At 45.7% G+C, this 19,797-nt stretch overlaps 2 protein-coding genes across 6 annotated transcripts; one reads left to right on the plus strand and one right to left on the minus strand.

Moving 5' to 3' along the window:
• The first annotated feature begins 4,254 nt into the window (after positions 1–4,254).
• Positions 4,255–5,680, plus strand: LOC112896282. 2 transcript variants are annotated; one of them, XM_025964210.1, is made up of 4 exons: positions 4,255–4,465; positions 4,539–4,741; positions 4,901–5,517; positions 5,621–5,680. In XM_025964210.1, exons 3-4 carry the CDS (start codon positions 5,110–5,112, stop codon positions 5,669–5,671), a joined length of 459 nt encoding a protein of 152 aa, XP_025819995.1. In that variant the 5' UTR covers positions 4,255–4,465; positions 4,539–4,741; positions 4,901–5,109; the 3' UTR covers positions 5,672–5,680. The 2 variants fall into 2 exon arrangements, with proteins under 2 accessions (XP_025819995.1, XP_025819997.1); XM_025964212.1 differs by lacking the exon at positions 5,621–5,680 and having other exon boundaries at positions 4,261–4,465; positions 4,901–5,579.
• Positions 5,681–11,457: 5,777 nt separating this feature from the next.
• Positions 11,458–16,449, minus strand: LOC112898593. Of its 4 annotated transcripts, none has more exons than XM_025966943.1 (14): positions 14,703–16,449; positions 14,351–14,624; positions 14,038–14,134; positions 13,824–13,951; positions 13,638–13,719; positions 13,425–13,538; positions 13,163–13,320; positions 12,748–13,017; positions 12,532–12,653; positions 12,371–12,448; positions 12,215–12,283; positions 12,041–12,116; positions 11,789–11,861; positions 11,458–11,703 (listed from the first exon to the last, which is right to left on the minus strand). In XM_025966943.1, exon 1 carries the CDS (start codon positions 16,397–16,399, stop codon positions 15,275–15,277), a length of 1,125 nt encoding a protein of 374 aa, XP_025822728.1. In that variant the 5' UTR covers positions 16,400–16,449; the 3' UTR covers positions 11,458–11,703; positions 11,789–11,861; positions 12,041–12,116; positions 12,215–12,283; positions 12,371–12,448; positions 12,532–12,653; positions 12,748–13,017; positions 13,163–13,320; positions 13,425–13,538; positions 13,638–13,719; positions 13,824–13,951; positions 14,038–14,134; positions 14,351–14,624; positions 14,703–15,274. The 4 variants fall into 4 exon arrangements, with proteins under 4 accessions (XP_025822728.1, XP_025822729.1, XP_025822730.1 ...); XM_025966944.1 differs by having other exon boundaries at positions 12,739–13,017; XM_025966945.1 differs by having other exon boundaries at positions 13,163–13,352.
• Positions 16,450–19,797: the final 3,348 nt, after the last annotated feature.

Here is a 19,797-nt window from a genome sequence, read left to right on the forward strand (position 1 = left end):
CGATTGTACGATACATCAACCAATTAAAAAGAAAATAGTATCATACAAAAACAGTTTATATATAAAAAGTCCACCAAATCAGGAGTATCTACCCCGCCTGTCCCGGACCTCGCGCTCTCTTCGTCCTCCCCCCTAGTCCTAGTCCGTCGGCGTATGTGGTCCTCCCAGTACGTAAATGCATCTGGAGCACGGTGAGGACGAGGCGGAGGAGGTGCAGGCGTGAACGGGCCATCCTGGGACTGTGCACCTGGAGCGTCATACGTCTGGGAGGGACCAATGATGTCAGGCCCGGCGCCGCCGCCCACCAACTCAGACCAAGTGGCGGAGCCGCCCTCCCAGTCGTCCCAATCCGGCACACCGAATGGACCACCGTGTGCAGAAACTCCCATCGACCATGCATGCTGAGTATAGCCCTGGAAGTACGGTGCAGCTGGCGTCGAACCCAACGAGAGAGACGTTCCTGGAGCATAGGCGCCAAACGTCTGAGACTCCATTCTTGCAGGAGAAGGTCCCATTGCCGTCGAGTGCATGACTATAAAAACAAACGAAATTAGTCGTGTAAATCAAAGATGATTAAAATGGCAATTATAAAGGACTTACAGCTTGAACTAGCGGTAGTACCGCTAGATGCTGTGTGCGGTGCTGCAGAGGTCGACAGACCAGCTGTGTACACGTGGGCGGACGCATGAGATGAACTGGAGGTCCCCACGTCATCTCTGCCGCGACACGTCAGTGCACGTAACGCTCGCGTCAAGTTGTCTTGAATCTTACGCAAGCTGTCTTTGTAATGTGCCTCCGGTACACGTACTCCACGTTCAAGCAACGTGATCTGAGATGTAGCTTCGGCCTCCGCGAAGTTGATCAGATCGATCTGCATATGTAATGGGAAGCAGAGTAATATTGTTATCAATCTTTTATAAAAAAAAGATTTAATAATTCAAGTTGCGAAAGACGTACCGCGCCACGCTGGGCCTGATCACGGTATGAGGGATACGTGTCCGAGATGGTCGGCTGGTACTGATGCTCGGCGTCATCAATACGTGAAAGAGTGATGTACGGACGCGTGCGAGGGAGGTACCAGCGGAGGTATGCGCCGTAAGACGCCTCCGTGTGTGGCTGCGGCTCGTCCCACACATCGTCACGTGCGTCTAGCCACCCTCCTACGTCTCCTGCAGCTTGACCACCCAGTTGACCTCGTTGGCATGATATCCCCTACGCGAATATGTGTTGCAAACATTTGAAAGACAACATTATTTTATGATAACGATTATATAATTAATATAAAATGAGTTATCACAAACTTACTCGTGTACGTTGCGCGGCACGGCCTGGAACGCTCGAGGTAGGAGAGAAAAGTGCTGTCGTCGCCCGAACTGCCTCATCACTCGCTAGACGCAGTACGGCTCGACGATAACATCGAACACTAGGTTCGCCTTTGTGAGCCAGTATGCCTCGTCACGCGTGCAGAGGGAGGACAACCCGTGCGGCGCACGTGTCTGGATAGCCGCAGCGGTGTACGAGGTCCAGATGACATCCTGTGGCCGCATCTGATCAAATTCGGACACGAACTGCGGGTATGCTTTTCGGACCTGCCGATGTGCCCAGCTCATCTGCAAAATTACACAACTGCATCGGTACTTTGCATATACAGAAACGTAAAGCAGTAAATTAAAGAGCTTACCCGTCGATCGGTCCAAAGCGAACCCATCGTGGGGCTATCCTCGTGCCACATCCCATACATCTCGAGCGGATAAGGCTCCTCGCTGATTAGAGGGCATGCTATGGCGAAGTGCTCATACGACCATAGCTGCAGCAGAAGTGGGTAGCCTGTGATGACGGCGGTCCTCTCCGTCTTCAAATAGGCCTGGCAAAGGCCTCGGTACGTGGCACCAAGCACTGCCGATCCCCAGCTCCACCCAGGTACCTGGCCCGGCTTCGCATCCGCAATCGCGCGCGCGTACTGCATGAGAACTTTGTCCACATAATTGCCACTAGAGTTGCAGAAAAGAGTCCAGCCGAAAAACCACAACAGATATGCCTCCAGGCATAGTGACACCTCGTACTGCCCAGCCACAGGGTGGAGATCCTGAGCCTGAAATATATTTGTTCAATGCTTAGAGGTAGTCACATATGATTCAATTAAATTAATTAAAAAATAATTGTACGTACCCTAAATTGTATTACCCAACTCTTGGCGGGGCCGGGCGCGTCAGGTATGTTCACAAAAAGTGGCGGGTTCACTGGAGCAAACCGCTTCTGAAGCTCTGCCCTCCAAGTAGGTGGCATGACAACCGGGCCAACAGCTTCACCTGCAATGGGAAGCCCGAGCAGATACGACACGTCCTGCAACGTGGGGGCCATCTCCCCGCACGGCAAGTGGAACGTGTGCGTCTCCGGACGCCACCTGTCCGCCAACGCCGCAAGTAGAGAGCGGTCCAGCTGCATCCGCTTCTTGGCGCTACCATCTTGGCCGTCGCCGGCCTGAAGCATACGTGCGAGTGGCAGCAAACTAGCCTCACGTAACCTGTATATTTTGCATTGTGGTTATAATTGTCGTACAAGCTATACATTAGTTCCGTAAAAAAATACAAAGTATCATCTGTCAAGCGAGCGGTCGTCCAGGTGCAACAACTCCTTTGCTACACGAGGGCGCAACTCGTGAAGCTCCTGCCCCTCCACCGTTGCCAGGTACGACCTGTGCCGTTCGTCGGTGTTCGCGTCAAGGAGCTCCGGTGTCTGCGCCATATCTGCATGAAAAATATAAGTACCGTAAGACATATTCCTGCAAACAATTGAAAATACTAAAAACTATTCAAAATATAACTATCCAAAGAAATATTTCTAACAACTATTGAAAATACTAAAAACTCCTTAAAATATAACTACCCTAAGAAATATTTCTAACAACTATTAAAAATACTAAAAACTCCTTAAAATATAACTACCCTAAGAAATATTCCTAAAAACTATTGAAAATACTAAAAACTATTCAATATATAACTATCCTAAGAAATACATCTAAATACTATTGAATTACTAAAAACTATTCAAAATATAACTACCCTAAGAAATATTCCTAAAAACTATTGAAAATACTAAAAACTATTCAAAACACAACTACCCTAAGAAATATATATAAAAACTATTAAAATTATTAAAAACTATCAAAATATAACTACCCTAAGAACTATATCTAAAAACTATTAAAAATACTAAAAACTATTTATAATAGAACTACCCTAACAAATATTTCTAAAAGCTATTGAAAATAATGAAAACTATTCAAAATATAACTATTCTAAAAAATATATCTGAAAACTATTCAAAATATAACTACCCTAAGAAATATATCTAAAAACTATTAAAAATACTAAAAACTATTTAAAATAGAACTAACCTAACAAATATTTCTAAAATCTATTGAAAATACTGAAAACTATTCTACGTATAACTACCCTAACAAATATTCGTAAAAATAATTGATAATTATACGACTATATCGAGAATATACCTCCAAACCGACGTGTGGACATCGCCGCTTCCTCTCCTCTCCTCTCTTCCTCTCCTCCCTTTTCTTTTTTTGTTGATTTTTGCTGAATATTATGAGAATTAGGGGTGGGTGGGGGGCTTAAATAGTGGGGGGGGGGGGGGGGAGGGTGAGGTCCCGCCCGTTGGGAGGGCGGGATGCCCCCGACCCCCCGCCCGTTGGGAGGGCAGGATATCCCTCGGGAGACCTCCCGCCCGTTGGACGGGCGGGATGCCGCGTCAGGGGCTTCTTCGTGAATAAGAAAATTTTTCTTTCGCGAAGAGGCCCCTCCCGGGGGCCTAAGAAATTTTTTTCGACCCCCCGCCCGTTGGATGGGCGGGATGTCGCCTCCCGCCCGTTGATCGGGCGGGAGGTACCTATTTTTCGAATTGTTCCAAACCGGCACTCTTTTTCGAATTTAATTTTTTAACCCTTTTAAAAAAAAACTTTATAATATGCGTATGGCCGTATGGGCTGTGGGGGTTCAGAGATTGTGGCCCAGAAAGGATCTGATACGGTAAAGATGGTGCTTGGCGTCAGCAGTGGGGCAATTAGGTCCACACTTTATCATTTGTGGGAGGCGAGTAAGAAAAGCCAGAAGTCCATGTAGTTGTTGAGCGACAAAAGGCAGATTGGGCCCAGCGGATGGACGGCATGACAGCACATTTTGGTCCGGTTGTATTGGGCTTTGGTTGATGGGTGCCCTGAGTTGGCGTTGCAATACTGCTGCCACCTATGTGTGCTTTGTCAGGCGGCGAGGCCACGGGTTTAGATGCAAGGGTAAGCGGTGCTGTGGCAGCCCTGGAGACAACAGATCGGTATTTCTCGGAGCCATCGATGGAGGCGGATTCATCAATGGAGGTGAGAGAAGTGGAGCCTGCTGTAAAAAGGGCTGCTGAATGGGATCCGGATCTGCGGTGTGCAAATGTGCCTTGTCAGGTATGTCATTAGTTACTGCGTTTGCCTTTTCATGGTAGTTTTGAGGAATTGTTAATGGTGGATCTTTATATAGGGTGCTGTGTCGGGAGAGATAGATGCCGGCTCGAGTAGTGCTGGTAATCAATCGGAGTACTGTCCTGCTGTGTTCATTACTACCCCACCGGAGGCCTGCGCTGCCTTTGGTTTTTCTGCTCTCACTGGTGCTCTGCAATCTGAGGTGTTCGTGGGAGCACAGGGTTGTAATGATGAGTCGATTACTGATGACTTTGTTCCAGGGTAAGTCTGTGTATATACGTTGCTGCATATGCTTGCCTGATGATGACTGTTATGGTTCGTTTGTGTTTTTCTAGTTTCGTAACAGATTAATTAGTTTAAGGTTGCATATGATCGGTTAGTAATGTATGGAATATCCGTTTTTGTCTTTGTATTTTGTAGGCTGCACGGCCAGTAGTTATATCAAAGCAGTTGATCGCGAAGGAAATATCGCGTTGCCTGCAGCTTCAAGTACATGATTGGGGTATTGTCGATGAGCCAGAGGGTGGCCTTCGTGGTTGGATTGAGATGGAAGCAGAAATTGTGAGGTCGGTGGTCCTAATGTGAAGCAGAAATTCATCGGTGATAATGCTTTGGGTAGGTATGATGCTATGGAAAGTGCTAGTGATGACCTTATCAAGCACATGTGTAAGCGAAGTGGTGTTATTATTAAGGATATCAATTACGATGAGGTGAAGAAATTAGAATGGAGGCTATCTGCTGAGAAAGATTGGTCAAAACTGTTCTGTGATAAGCTGGCTCAAAGAATGAAAGAAGGTAGAGCAATGTGCTTTGGTTATACAAATCTTGTTGGAGATGCCAAGAAAATCTGTCAAAAGTTCAAGGATGTCCTGCCTATAGGTACAATTGGTGAGGAAGACCTGCTTCTTGGAATGGATGATGTGAAGGTTGTGTATAATGGCCCAAGGCATCCTGAATCAAGAATGGAGCAGCTTGCTTTTGATTTAGTGTCTCTTGTTAATAAAAGTGCTGATCTGGAACCGATGGTCCGGCAGATGGTAAGTTATTCATGGTTGGGCATGTGTAGATTTATTTATTCCTGTGCTAAGTTGGTAGATTGTCCTTGCCGTGAAATGAAAATTAATCTGGTTTTTTTTTCAGGAGAAGATGGGGCAGGGATCTTCCAAGCGCAAGATATATCGCCGTGTCTGAAGTAATGGAAGAAATTATTTTGGGCTTTTGTGCTGCAATGACAATTGATTAGCATGGAGGGGCCTTTGCCAGTCTAGTGTGATGGGGTGTGTAGATATAGTTCCAGAGTAGTTCTGAAGTTGCAATGCCTTGGTCTATGATAAAGGCCATGTGCATATCCTGTGTAAATAGGTTAAAGTATCTGTTATCCTATGTAAATAGGTTAAAATACCTGCCTATATATGGAGGTATGATGTACTGTTTGTGAATATAGTGGAAGTGGAGTTTCTGCGACGGAGGCAGATAATGCATGTGTTGGACACGGTTGTCTGTAAGGTGATGGATCTATGGTATAACGCACTGCCTGTTGATGTTAGGCTGACTCCAACAAGAGAAGCCATTCGGAGTAGGCAAATAGACGTTTTGCCTATCGTGAATGACATAGCTACGGTAGTCATTTTTCGCGGCCTCCAACAGTATAGGCAAATAGCGTAATGCATTCTGCTGGTAGTTGGCTCCCGCCGGTGGCAAGAACTCTCTCCCGCGCCGCTTGCAACCTCCTGCAGATCCGTCGAATGGGTTGAATCATTTCAGCACATCTTTGCATGCGAGGCATGGATCGTCTCGTGGATGCTTTGGAGTAGGCGGAGGTCATCGGAAGGTCACGGATTGCAGGTGAGTTCAACAGATTCTTCTTCTTTGCGACGAGTGCAGCAATGGGGACTTGGGGACGAATGTAGTGGGCGTTGATACTTTTGCCCTGTTGCAGGTCAGGACGGACAGAGTTCACCATGGCATGGAGTTACATCAAGATGGGGATTTGCAGTACGGCTGCCGCAAATCGTTGTGTAGAGGAAGAGCTGCAAGCCACGGCCGTTGCAGTCACAATGGTCGTAGGGAAGAAACGAGGTTGGGGAGGATCTGTCATTGGGCATGCAGTAAAGAATCGTCACAGGGAAGAGGTCAATGCTCAAATAATGCGAGATTACTTCAATGATCCTCCACTGTATGGTGAAGAGAATTTTAGGCGAAGGTAACATTTTATCGCAGATGCTTATATTTTGCTTTGTTCCAATGTTCAGAACCTGTACCTTATACTTAAATTATGGCACTGATAAAGCATTGCACAATAACACTATATAGGTTCAGAATGCGTAAATCTTTGTTCCTACGCATCGTCCAAGATGTCAGTGCTAGAAACCAATATTTCAAGCAAAAAAGGAATGCAGCAAATAAGTTAGGTTTCAGTCCGATTCATAAGTGTTTAATTGCATTGAGAATGTTAGCTTACGGTGGAGCTGCAGATGCATTAGACGACACATACAAAATGGCAGAGACCACTGTTCTTGACACCCTCATGCAATTTGTGCACACTGTCATTGATGTATATGAGAAAGAGTACTTGAGACCACCACGTGCCCACGAGCTTGCAGTCATTCTAAAGCAAAATGAGGCTAGAGGTTTCCCCGGCATGGTTGGTAGCATAGATTGTATGCACTGGGAATGAGAGAATTGTCCCACGGCATTGGCCGGCATGTACAAGGGTCATAAATCCAAATCAACTATTATACTTGAGGCAGTGGCTACTCAGGATCTACGGATTTGGCATGCATTTTTTGGGCTGCCGGGTTCTCACAATGACATAAATGTTTTGCATCGATCTCCTGTGTTTGATGATTTAGCCAATGGTAGGACACCTGAGGTTGAGTATTGGATCAATGGCAACCCATATAACATGGGGTATTATTTGGCCGATGGAATTTACCCAGATTGGGCAACTTTAGTGAAGACAATCAGTGCCCCGGTCAGCATGAAACATAAAATTTTTGCAGCCGCTCAAGAGTCATGTAGGAAGGATGTGGAGCGAACCTTTGGAGTACTACAAACTAAGTTCAAGATCATCCGTAATCCCGCTAGGCTGTGGAAGCCAAGACAGCTCAATGCCATCATGCGTGCATGTGTAATTCTTCACAACATGGTTATAGAAGATGAACGGAACATATACACAAATCCTTGTGATACACGTGGCTTTGAAGGTCCCGAAGATCCAGCAATTCTAGAGAACAGAGATGTTCCAGAGATCAGTGAGCTAATTGATGCTTACAACTGCATCAAAAGCAAGGAAACAAATGACCTACTTCTGCATGACCTTGTCGAGCACCTTTGGAGTCATTTTGGAGCTTCCACCGGTCCATTTGCATGACTGTATGGCTGCAGATTTTATTTTGTGCAATCTATGCAATTGTATGTCTTGATGCTAAACCTATGGATTCAAGTATGATTTTGTCGTCTTTGTTTAATTGCTGGATCCAACTGTATGAGCTTCAGCCTTCCATTCATACAATCTATCCAGTTGTATGATTTTAATTTTGTCGCGTGGATTCACCAACGTCCAATAGTTTATTATTACACACAACATTATGTGCCATCGATATTGCCCATGCAAACATAGCAAATAGATGTACACACAACATAACGTTCTGAATATTATAACACACAACATTATGTTCCATCGACAACAAGCAATACAAGAAATAGTTCTACAAACAACATGATGTTTCGGTCCACAACAGGGAAGAAAGTAAATAGTTTGTTACACACAAAAAGTTTAAGGCATGCTCGATCCAGAACTGCTGGTTGGAGAGCTTATAATCCCTCGACGCTCCATTATCTCTCGCTGGATGGATATGAAGTACTCTTTGAGGTGTGGGGCTAACTTGTCTAGATCCTGACCCATGAAATGAGCTTCAGCCTTCATCATCTCAACCTTTGTCTGTTCTTTACGCAGTTGTACTTCCTCCCTAGTCAAGTTCAGCTTCTCCTTCTCAAGTTCCCATCTCTTTTGCATCTCCTCTCTCTGCAGAGCAATCATATTTTGTTGAAGCTCTATCTTAGCATCCTTCCCTTGGAGTATTTGCGCCATCTGACTGTCTTCTTTGTCGTCCTTGATCTGGCCCCTTGCATTCATGCTTTGAAGAACTTCAATTGCAGCGCTAGATGCATCATTGTCTGCAGTCCCACGACTCCTACGCTTTTTGGCACTGTCCCTTCCTTCTGGTCGAGCTGGCTGTTCATTATCATCATTCTCAGATTGTCCCTGTTGGCCTCGATTGTTTCCTGCAACCTGTTGATTAACTTTTGTACTTCTGCCTCCAGAATTGATCTCCACCATCTTATCGCTCCATTTAGCTTCATGGCGAAGGATGTTCCAGCAATGCATGAACGTCCATGGCTCTGACTCCTCGTACATTTTAACAGCATCATCGATCTATGAACGAAGAAGGTATATTAGTTATAAATTGTAGGGTGGGAAGATTACTGCATCAAGTAAAATAAATTAAAGATCACATGAAGTTGCAGTCTGGCATTTATATAAGAATTCCAGACAAAGTGCTCACACAGTCTACAACAAAATGATGCATATAACTATAGTGTCATAATCTCTAGAACAAACTAATTTTGATTGATTTTGCAGGGACCTAATCAAATATAACCATCAATTATGGACCCCAGTTTTAAACAATGCTATGAACACTGCATTTCTAAGGAGAGACTTAATACACACGTGAGCTCAAAAATATGCAAGTCAATACTACCATAACTGTCAGTTGTCTAATGTCTACTCATATTCTTCCCTGCCAGTAGGTTTACTGCTATTTATTTATAAGGATGCACATTGACTTACTCGGTCCTGCTCAGTCTTTCCACTTTTGTTTAACCTTTCAACAAACGAAAGATGACTACAGAATTTGTTCACCGCCTTTTGGATGGTTAGCCACCTGTTACAAATGGCAACTTGACTTCTTGTAGAAGGGCCTTCAATGTTCTCAACAAAATATTTATGTATCCTTTGATAATAACCGCCACTGTATTGACTTGTTCCTACATATTTACAGGTCATAGATTCAAGTTGCACTATAATGATATAACTCAAGATTGTTCATCTACAACGAAAAAGGGACATACCAGCGATAGGGTCTTTGCTCACATTCAGGAAGGCAGAACATATAATTTTGTCTTCTTCTTTGCTAAAGGATTTACCTCTTTGTGACACCCTCTTGCCACTGAAATTAGCAGCGACTTTGGCTTTGCCCTTGCCTTTCCCATCTCTTTTAGACTGAGGCACAGGAATCTGTAATTCGGGAGTTTGTCCAATTACCTCCGTGTGCTCTTGGATGGCTTCCACATTAACAGCTGCAGGGTGTGGTCTTTCAGGATGAAATGGAATTGGCCGCCGCAGACCTATGGCTTGCCGCATCTAAACCATTTGCAGCAACGGCAAAATACAATAGCAGCATTTAGTTAGCCAATGCAATAGCAGCAAAATACAATAGCGGCGTGGCAAACCTGAGGAATTGTAAGATTATCCAAATCTTCCAATGAATCAGAAAGAGGGAACTCCCATTCCTGGCCTTCAAGATAGGCCTCAGAGTTACCATCATTGTTTGCACAGGGATTCAAGTTGTTTTCCATCCTGCAGCAGGTTGAATTTTGATTGCAATGGTTAGCAAAGGACATGAAGTCAACAAGCATTCACCACGGATGAACCACGGATTCGTGACCCAAAGTGAAAAATAAATGCAAATCAGTCCATGCAACCAAAATCACTGCACTAGAACAACGGCCGCAAACGCCGCACGCTACAACCGGCCACTGACTCCACGGATCTGGAGAGAACCCACCGTTCCTCAAACCGGATGCAGATATCAACCCCCACGACGTACGAACTAGCAGATCGAGCGATTCCAAGTCGGGAATGGAACGGGATGAACGGAAGGGGACCAACCTTGACTTGGGACTCGCCGGAGCTGACCTTGGCGGGGAGGAGCTAGCCGGGCGCCGCCGCTGCACAGCCCCGCACCGGCGATGTCTCCCTTGCCGCACAACCTTCTCTCTCGTCCCGCCCAACGGACCGTTGCTCGAGCCGCGGATGGCTTGGCCTGAAGGAGCACGCATTTTACCTTCCCTCTCCCCTCCTATCCAAAATGCCTTGCCTTTATACCTACTCTGTTGGAGACGGATTTATGGTGCTACAGTTCTCCCACATTAGCCATATTGCCTTTGCCTAGCCGGATGGCTCGCCTGTTGGAGTCAGCCTTAGTTTTTAAGGTGTGCAGATGTTTTTTTTGGATGCTCTTGTTGGTTTGATATGTTTTCCCTTTAATTGCGTCAGTATGTGAAGAATGAAATGCGCAGTGTAAAAAAAGTAGTGTGGAAGTACCTAAAATATGGTTTAAGATATGAAAAGAAAATGCTTTGGGAGTAGAAAAGAATATTAATATTTTAATTGGCAATTGAGAATGGTTATGGAATATTTTTTTACAATTTTTTATATATTGTGTCAGGTGTTAACTTTTTACTATAAATTTTGTCAAAATTAAACTACATCAATTTAGGATAAACCAAAAATGATTTTGTAGTAGCAAGTGAATTGATGTTTGAATATACTACATTATTTACAGAAATTATGAAAGATTAGTCCATGAATACATTAGTAAGTTCTTGTTTTGTAAATATCTCCTTGATTTATTAATGAAAAGGTTACACAAGTATATGTGGCATATAATAATTGCTGATATATTAGCAATCCAGTTTGGATCAGGGAGGTGAAAACGTAGAAGTTTTACAGGACGTCGTTTGAGAAATGCAGGATGCATAAATTTTGTTTTAATGTAACATGTAAATGGCAGAAATGGAGGTTGTATTTTTATGTTTGTACAGTCCGAAAGAATGTACCTGTACATAAGTAGCAGCAGTTTTGCAGACATCGGAATTGAAGATCAAACATTGCAGAGTTGTGAGGCTGCTATTTTTTTTTTTTGCTTATTTCACAGGTGCTGTACCGAGCATAGGAGTACGATCACACATAGCACAATGTTTGGCAAGCTGAGGTAGTACTGATTAATTTACATATGGCAGTTGTTCGGAGCACATAATATAGATGTTCAACATCTGACTAAAGACGTTTCTTAGGAGGGTGCAGGCTCTCTTCCCTTCAATGGAGATGGTCTAGTTGGCCAACGTCAGGGAGGGCACTGCTGGACTGCAAAGGACTGCATTGGAGTAGTGAGTTCAATTATTGCAATTTGGTCGTAGGAGATACGCATATTAATGGGTTTATTGGTCTATGCAAATCACCTAGTTCTGTTCATCTGGATTGGTGAGATCTAGTTGCCTCCTGGTCTTCTTTCTGGCTGTCGTATGAATATCACTGTAACAAACAGGAAGGGAGGGTGTGTTACACAGTATCGAACATGAGAGTTATAGAAATCTTCATTTGAAATGCATTATGGAGCATAAATTGTAGTATAGAATATGTTCCGACGATTTGGATTATAATGTGCACCCTATTCAGGCAAATCTAGTGTACTTGTTGTGTAGTTAACATACCCTGGATCATTTTCTTTGTGGCTATTAGATGCGTCGTCGGCTGGACGTTTGTTCCTTTTGCTCTTTGGGTCGGAACCTGCGCGGCAAACAGGTAGTAAAGTATTATTTTATTACATAATGAAGAGGTAATTGGTTTCATATGCAACATAGTACATACGGTGTTATGAGATATACCTGAGTTTTTTTTAGGTCTGCAAGTGAGGCTGGAGTTGAAGGCAGGTTGGTTTCAGATGATTCAGGAGCCTAAAGTTACATGGACATAGTCAATACATAAATATACTAAGGATATGATTATGAAGGCCAAAAAGTACTACCGGTACGGAAGTGTACCTTTGTCCCTGCAAGGACCTGATGGTCAGGGTTTTCTACACCTGATGTACCTATACCAGGTAATGCTAAGGTCGTGTCCTAGCATAATTTTAAATCATTAATTAACGTGGTGATCATTTTCTGTAATGAAAGTAGGCAGTTTTTGTGTATTATGTGGATACCTTATTGCATTCAGATGGTGTAGACCCAGAACCACTTGGTCAAGTGATGGCTGCAGATTTATCAGTAGAGTGGAGTTCTTGGTTTTGTGTTGCTGGCTGATGAGGAGATTGTCCCTCAAGTGCTGAGTAAGCAGAATTGGAAAGATAAGGTAATCAGTAGGTCATATTAATATACAGAACCAAATTGATAGAAAAGGTTTAGCTTACGTGACATACGGAGGTGCAACAAAGGTGGTGTAGGTGCAGGGATGTTAGCAACGTGTACAATAGCATCAACTTGATAGGTGATGTTGACCTGCTGTAGTGACATTGGTGAAACACTTACATGGAGTTCATACTACTTTCCATAGAGGGCAGTGATTTTTGTTGGGAGGAAGATTCCCAGGCCTTCATTAGCAGCAATAAGAGTATCAACTGGAGTGCCAATTATTTCTTGTGCTATGGATCCAAAGAACATAAGTTGTATAGTTCTTTCACTTTGCTGCTCTGTTGGTGGCACAGGATCAGTGGCGATAATAGAGAGACGAGATATACATAATATATGCAGATATGTTAGGTATATTAGATTATGCTATAGAAAAACAATAATTTGTATGAGGGAATATAGATCTCTGTGACAGTAGTATGGCACCTAGGTCCTCCTGTTGTTCCAGAACATGTAGGGACAACGCATTTATATTTGTCTCCATGTGGATGCATTGTTTTATTGCACTTCTCACAAGCCCAATACCACCATGATTGATTAGGAACCACATGCTTGATCTTTGCATTGGTAATGTACCTATTGCTCTGTGTGAACGAAGAAAAATAGAGGCATCAATCTGTAAAGAGATTTGCAAATCATGTAAGTGTGTTAAGTTTAATAATGTAATGCTAAATAAGTAGCGCCATACGTAGATAACATGTGGATTTGTAAACTGGGATAGTTCTGTTAAGTTATTCTCTCTGGTTCTATTTGTGCTGCGGTTGGGCCAAACCATGTAGGTGGAGGAAGTCGGCCAGTACAGCTGCAGATATATCATGTATTTAATTACAGCATAATCATGGTGTTCATCAGCACTCTTAGTATGCTGTGTTGATTTTGCAAGGGAATTTATAATAGGTACCTATCCTGTAGGGCAGCAGTCTCTGGTAGCTCTGGATTGGCATACCATTTGCATAATGTAGATCCTTGAAGTGTCAGTTTGTCTGAGAATGAAAGTACATTAGAATTCATGAAATGAGCACTGCAATATCCAGAGAGAATGAAGAAATGTAGTAGACAACTGTTAGAAGAGGTAGGAAATGTATACCTTCAAATATGCGACATGTCATGCCAACAAAAAGAAACACAACTGGACCATGGTGTGCCATTTCCATGTAGCGCTCAGCTTCGAAAGCGCTTGCATGCTGATTCCATAAAGAAACAACAGCTATCTCTCTACAGGAAGGCAAGAGGAATTGTCATGAGTTAAAATAGAAAAAAATTGTGGACTTCATTGGATGGAGATGAATTCTTTTTGGTACCTGCCATCAGTGAGGTATACATTTCGTAGATGCTTAGTTCCTCCTTTTGTTTGTTGCACTTTCACATGTGAACATCCTGTGAAAACTCCGATGGCATCTGTACAAAAGTGTTTGCATGGTCATAGGTCAGAAGGGAAATAAGAACAATAGCCTCATTAGGAAGTAATGCTATTTTAGTTAATATCATGGAATAATTGCTACTGCAGTTATAATGCGGAAGGGAAATAAGAACAATAGCCTCATTGAAGAAGTAATGCTATTTTAGTTAATATCATGGAATGATTACCACTGCAATGGGGAAAAAAAATCTTACCTGCACAGTACTGTGTAATGCCTATTCTGTTTCGAAGCACCTCATATGTTGCCTGGGCACATGCATATTTTGGGAAGGTGTCTTGAATATTTTTGACCTCATATACTTTAGTATGTGCAGTGAACCTCATAATGTATGGATGGTCGACAGGACAATATGTTGCACGGGCATTGCAAACTTGGAAGTATTTGATATAGTAAACAAATCCTTCCTTTAGCTGTGGTTTAAATAATGGTATCCAGTTCTCTGGAATTTGACCTTCCATGGCTTTTCCCTGTATTAAAATAGCATTGTTTTATTCTGATGGGAAAACATCAAACTGAGATAGGCAGCATTATGAACATGTAAATACCTCTTCATCAAGAAGTATTAGGTCAAGCCTAAGAATCTTTAGGGGATCGTCATTACTTAGATATTCTGAGAACCTGACAACCCGTGTCCTTACAGTCCAATGTTGTGATTCAGAAGTGACATCTTTCAGCTATGAATACTCCATCTTGTAGGCAAAGGAGAATGAACAGTAGCTATTATCTAAGATAAATGTTGTGTGCAGGAGAAAAAAAAGCAAGTAAATTTAATAAATGGTAGTAGCAACATGCTCCTGACAAATAGTGAAATAAAATATTAAAAGACCAGGCAATGACATGTAAATGAAGGTAATACAGGTTTTTTAAAGATTAGAGCACTATGACCAATTTTTGGAAGGCAACCAAGTAACAGCAGAGGAGATAAAAAGGAAGATCAAAGAATAGTCATAAAGATAATTACCCAACCAGGTTAAGTAGCAGATATCACAAAATGGAAATCATCGACCCAATGTTTAACTAAAATGGTAGCATCTATTGCAGGCACTAGTGAAGAGAGGTGAACATATATTTATGTAAGGCTCGTTTAAAATAGGTGATGGTGCACCTGGATGACTTTTTAACAATGACAGCACACAAGAAAAGATGAGACAGCACACAACAAAACATATAAAGATACTACTAAACTAACTGAGACAGAACACATAACCAAAAAAAAATCTGGAACATGCACAATCAGGATCTGCAAAATCTTATTAACTAATAGCCCTGATAGTGCAGCTGCTACACGTCTTAGAACCTCCTGGTACACAATATTTCTTGTTGTGTCAACTGGTTCGCCATCATCATCTTCAATAAGTAGTTTAAGACCACTATTTGAGTTTACTCTTGACACGGCCACATACAACTGCCCATGAGTGAACACTGGCTCACGAAGATATACACCGACTTTTCCTAGCATTTGGCCTTGGCATTTGTTTATCGTCATTGCACTGCAAACTCTTACTGGAAACTGACGTCGTTGCAGAGTGAAAGGCCATTTTGGGCTTGTACCATTGAGAACAATTTTGGGTATGCAAACTGAATGTCCAACATGATTCCCAGTCATGATTGTACCCTCTAGTAAACGGTCACCAAATCTCTCGATTAGCAGCCTAGTGCCATTGCAGAGTCCAATTGATTGATTTATGTTCCTTAAAAGGACAACAGGAACACCTATTTTGAGATCAAGACGATGCTGCAGAAAATTATTAAGAATTATGGAGTTTAGAAACTCCGGTGGGTATAGCATTTGGAAATCTGAAGGCTGTTCTGATGAGTTAGCAATACTGTCAAAGCTCAGGTACTCACGAGCACAACCAGGCACTTTATCAAGCATGAAATTATTTATCTCATCAATGATGGTATTGACAGGGCATACTATAGATCGTTGGGCAAGATAAGGGATGGATGCATAGAAAAGATGGAAATCATCATATATGGAATCAGCAATGGCTGGTATCTTAGGACCATTTGGTGACAGCACAAAATTCTGTGGTATTTGTATCCAATCATTTTCTGGCTGGCCATTCTTGGCTACCATTGGAGCTCGGCCCTCACCAATTTCAAGAACCCATCTAGCAATCTTTTCCATTTCAACCTTGTCCTGTAGAGAAAGAGATGGATTGCTCAGCCTCATATTTATATAGGGACGCATAACTTTGACATGTCTCCATAGGTATGTGAAGAAGGATATTTTTCCCATACCAAAACCCTAAACAGGAAACAGGGTAGAGAGGTTATAGATGTACATGGGCCTCTATGGGCCCTATACACATGGCCCAATATATTCCAACACCCCCCCCCCCCCCCCCCGCAGTCTGAACAACCGGCGCAGCGGTGTTCAAAACTGGACAAGAAGAGAGTACAAGGGCAAATACCCCCCCGCAGCCACAACTAGCCACCGGCTACGTTGAGGCTGGATCGAAACTCGGAGAAGGTCGAGGAGGGCAGTCCCTTGGTGAAGATGTCAGCAAACTGGGAGGTAGTCGGGACATGGAGGACCCGAACATCGCCGATTGCGACTCTGTCGCGCACGAAGTGTAGGTCGGTCTCCACGTGCTTTGTCCACTGATGCTGGACGGGGTTGGTGGAGAGATACACGGCGCTGACGGTGTCGCAGTAGACGAGCGTGCTCTTGGCGAGTTGGCTGTGGAGCTCCGCTAAGAGCTGTCGTAGCCAGGACGCCTCCGCTACGCCATTAGCGACAGCCCGGTACTCCGCCTCGGCACTGGAGCGAGAGACAACCGGCTGCCGCTTGGACGACCAGGAGACCAGGTTGCCGCCCAGGAAGACGGCGTAGCCGGAAGTGGAGCGACGAGTGTCCGGGCAGCCAGCCCAGTCAGCGTCGGTGTAGACCACCAGCTCAACAGAGGACGGGCGGTGAAGTACCAGGCCGAGGTCCACAGTGCCACGGACGTAGCAGAGGAGACGCTTCAGCGCAGCAAGGTGTGACTCCCAGGGATCATGCATATGGAGACAGACCTGCTGGACAGCGTAGGTGAGGTCCGGCCTGGTGAAGGTGAGGTACTGTAAAGCACCAGCCAGACTCCGGTAGGCAGTAGGATCAGCCACCGGATCACCCAGATCAGCGGATAGCTTCGCCTGAGTGTCAACAGGAGTGGAGCAGGGCTTGCAATCAGTCATCCCAGCCCACTCCAGGATATCGAGTGCGTACTGCCGCTGGTGCATGAGAAGACCAGACGGGCGAGGCTCAACAGTGACGCCCAAGAAGTGGTGGAGCTGACCGAGATCCTTCATAGCAAACTCCTGCTGCAGAGAGGAGATGACACTCTGAAGCAACTGCTGACTAGAGGCTGTGAGCACAATGTCATCAACGTAGAGCAGCAGATAGGAAGTCTGATCCCCACGGTGGTAGATGAAGAGAGACGTGTCAGACTTGGCCTCGGTGAACCCCAATGTCAGCAAGAACGTGCCGAACCGAGAGTACCAACCACAAGGAGCCTGCTTCAGCCCATAGAGAGACTTGTTGAGCCGGCAAACCATATCCGGACGACTCGAATCCACAAATCCCGCTGGCTGAGAACAGTAGACAGTCTCTAACAGAGTGCCGTGAAGAAACGCATTCTTCACGTCCAGTTGGTGCACAGGCCAACAGCGCGAGAGCGCAAGCGAGAGGACTGTGCGCACCGTAGCAGGCTTCACGACTGGGCTGAAGGTCTCATCATAGTCCACACCAGGCCGCTGAGTGAACCCCCGGAGAACCCAGCGAGCCTTGTAGCGCTCCAATGTGCCATCAGCCCGACGCTTATGCGTCCAGATCCACTTGCCAGTCACCACATTGCAACCGGACGGACGCGGCACAAGGTCCCACGTCTGGTTGGCAAGAAGAGACGCGTACTCCTCTTCCATCGCGCGACGCCAGTGAGGATCCGCCAAGGCGTCGCGGACAGAGGAGGGTACCGGAGAGACCCGCGGCTCTCCCTCGGCGGCGGAGAGAGTCGCGGCCTGAGACGCCATCCGCCGAGTCACCATGGGATGGATATGTCGAGGATCCCGATGGAGGATAGGCGGGTGGTATACGTCCGGCTCGGCATGAGAGGGAGCCGGAGGAGGTGGCGGCGGCGATGGCTCCGGCGTCGGCGTCGCCAGAGCCTCCGGAGCAGGAGGCGGCGTCAGTGTCGGCGCTGAACGACGTCGGTACACCTGCACCGGCTCAGCGTACCGCTGTGGTGTCGGGGTCGACGCCGAGCGACGCCGGTACACCTGCAGCGGCTGGGCGTACCGCGCAGGTGCACGTGAAGGCACCGGGGCCGCGTGTGGCGCAGCGGGAGACACCGGGTCCACGCGCGGTACGACCGGAGGTCTGGGGACCGCGCGTGGCGCGACCGCGGGCACCGGGGCCGCACTCGGTGCCGGCGCGCCGGGGAAACCTGCAGGAAAAGGATAGACAAGTAACGGTGGCTGAACCACCGGGTCAGTCGGAAACAGAATCTCCAGCTCGGGGTCGAGAGAAGGTGTAGAAGAGGTAGAGTAGGGGAAATCCGACTCGTCAAAGATGACGTGGCGGGAGATCAGAACGCGGCGAGAGGTGAGGTCAAGGCATCGGTACCCCTTGTGGTCAGGGGAGTACCCGAGGAACACACAACGAGTCGAGCGGGGCACCAGCTTGTGAGAAGCGGTGGCGGAGGTGTTAGGGTAACACGCGCACCCGAAGACCCGAAGGTGGTCGTAGCGAGGAGGGGTACCGAAGAGAGCGTGGTGTGGAGTGGGAGCAGGAGAAGCAGTGGAAGGGAGACGGTTGAGCAGGTAGGTGGCGGTATGGAGGCTCTCAGCCCAGAAGCGCGGGGGTAGAGAGGCCTTGATCAGAAGGGTGCGCACGACGTCGTTCGTCGTGCGAATCATCCGCTCAGCCTTGCCGTTCTGAGGAGAGGTATACGGACAAGACATACGCAGCTGAACACCCCGAGACAGGAAGAAGGACCGGGAGGTGGAGTTATCGAACTCCCGCCCGTTGTCACCCTGGACGGCCTTAACTGTGAGGCCGAACTGAGTGGACACCCAGGCAAAGAAGTGGATGAGGGTGGGGAAGGTCTCAGACTTGGCGCGCAGAGGAAAAGTCCAAGAGTAATGAGAAAAATCATCAACAATGACCAGATAATATTTATAACCAGACATGCTGAGTACAGGAGATGTCCACAGGTCACAGTGAATCAGATCAAAAACATGCGCAGCATGCGAAGAAGAAGAAGAAAATGGAAGTCTAACATGACGACCTAACTGGCACGCATGACAGAGGTGCTCAGCAGGAGCCTTAGTACAAGGAGCATCGGTACTACGGCTGAGCTGAGCCAAAACGTCGCGGCCGGGGTGACCAAGCCGGCGGTGCCAGGTGGTGGAAGAAGGTGTCACGGCAAAAGCAGCAGACAAAGAAGCCGAAGGCGAGGCAGCGGAAGCAGGAAGCCGAAGGGTGTAAAGGGGCCCCGGGCTGTCACATCGGAGAAGTGGACGCCGGGAAGCCGAATCCTTCACAGTAAGATCAGAGGAGTCAAATTCGATAGAACAGGAGTTGTCAGCAGTAAACTGTCGAATGGAAAGAAGGTTGTGAACCATTCGAGGAGCAACAAAAACATTAGGAAGACG

Source organism: Panicum hallii, chromosome 6 (assembly GCF_002211085.1).
Source record: "Panicum hallii strain FIL2 chromosome 6, PHallii_v3.1, whole genome shotgun sequence".
NCBI lineage: Eukaryota > Viridiplantae > Streptophyta > Magnoliopsida > Poales > Poaceae > Panicum > Panicum hallii.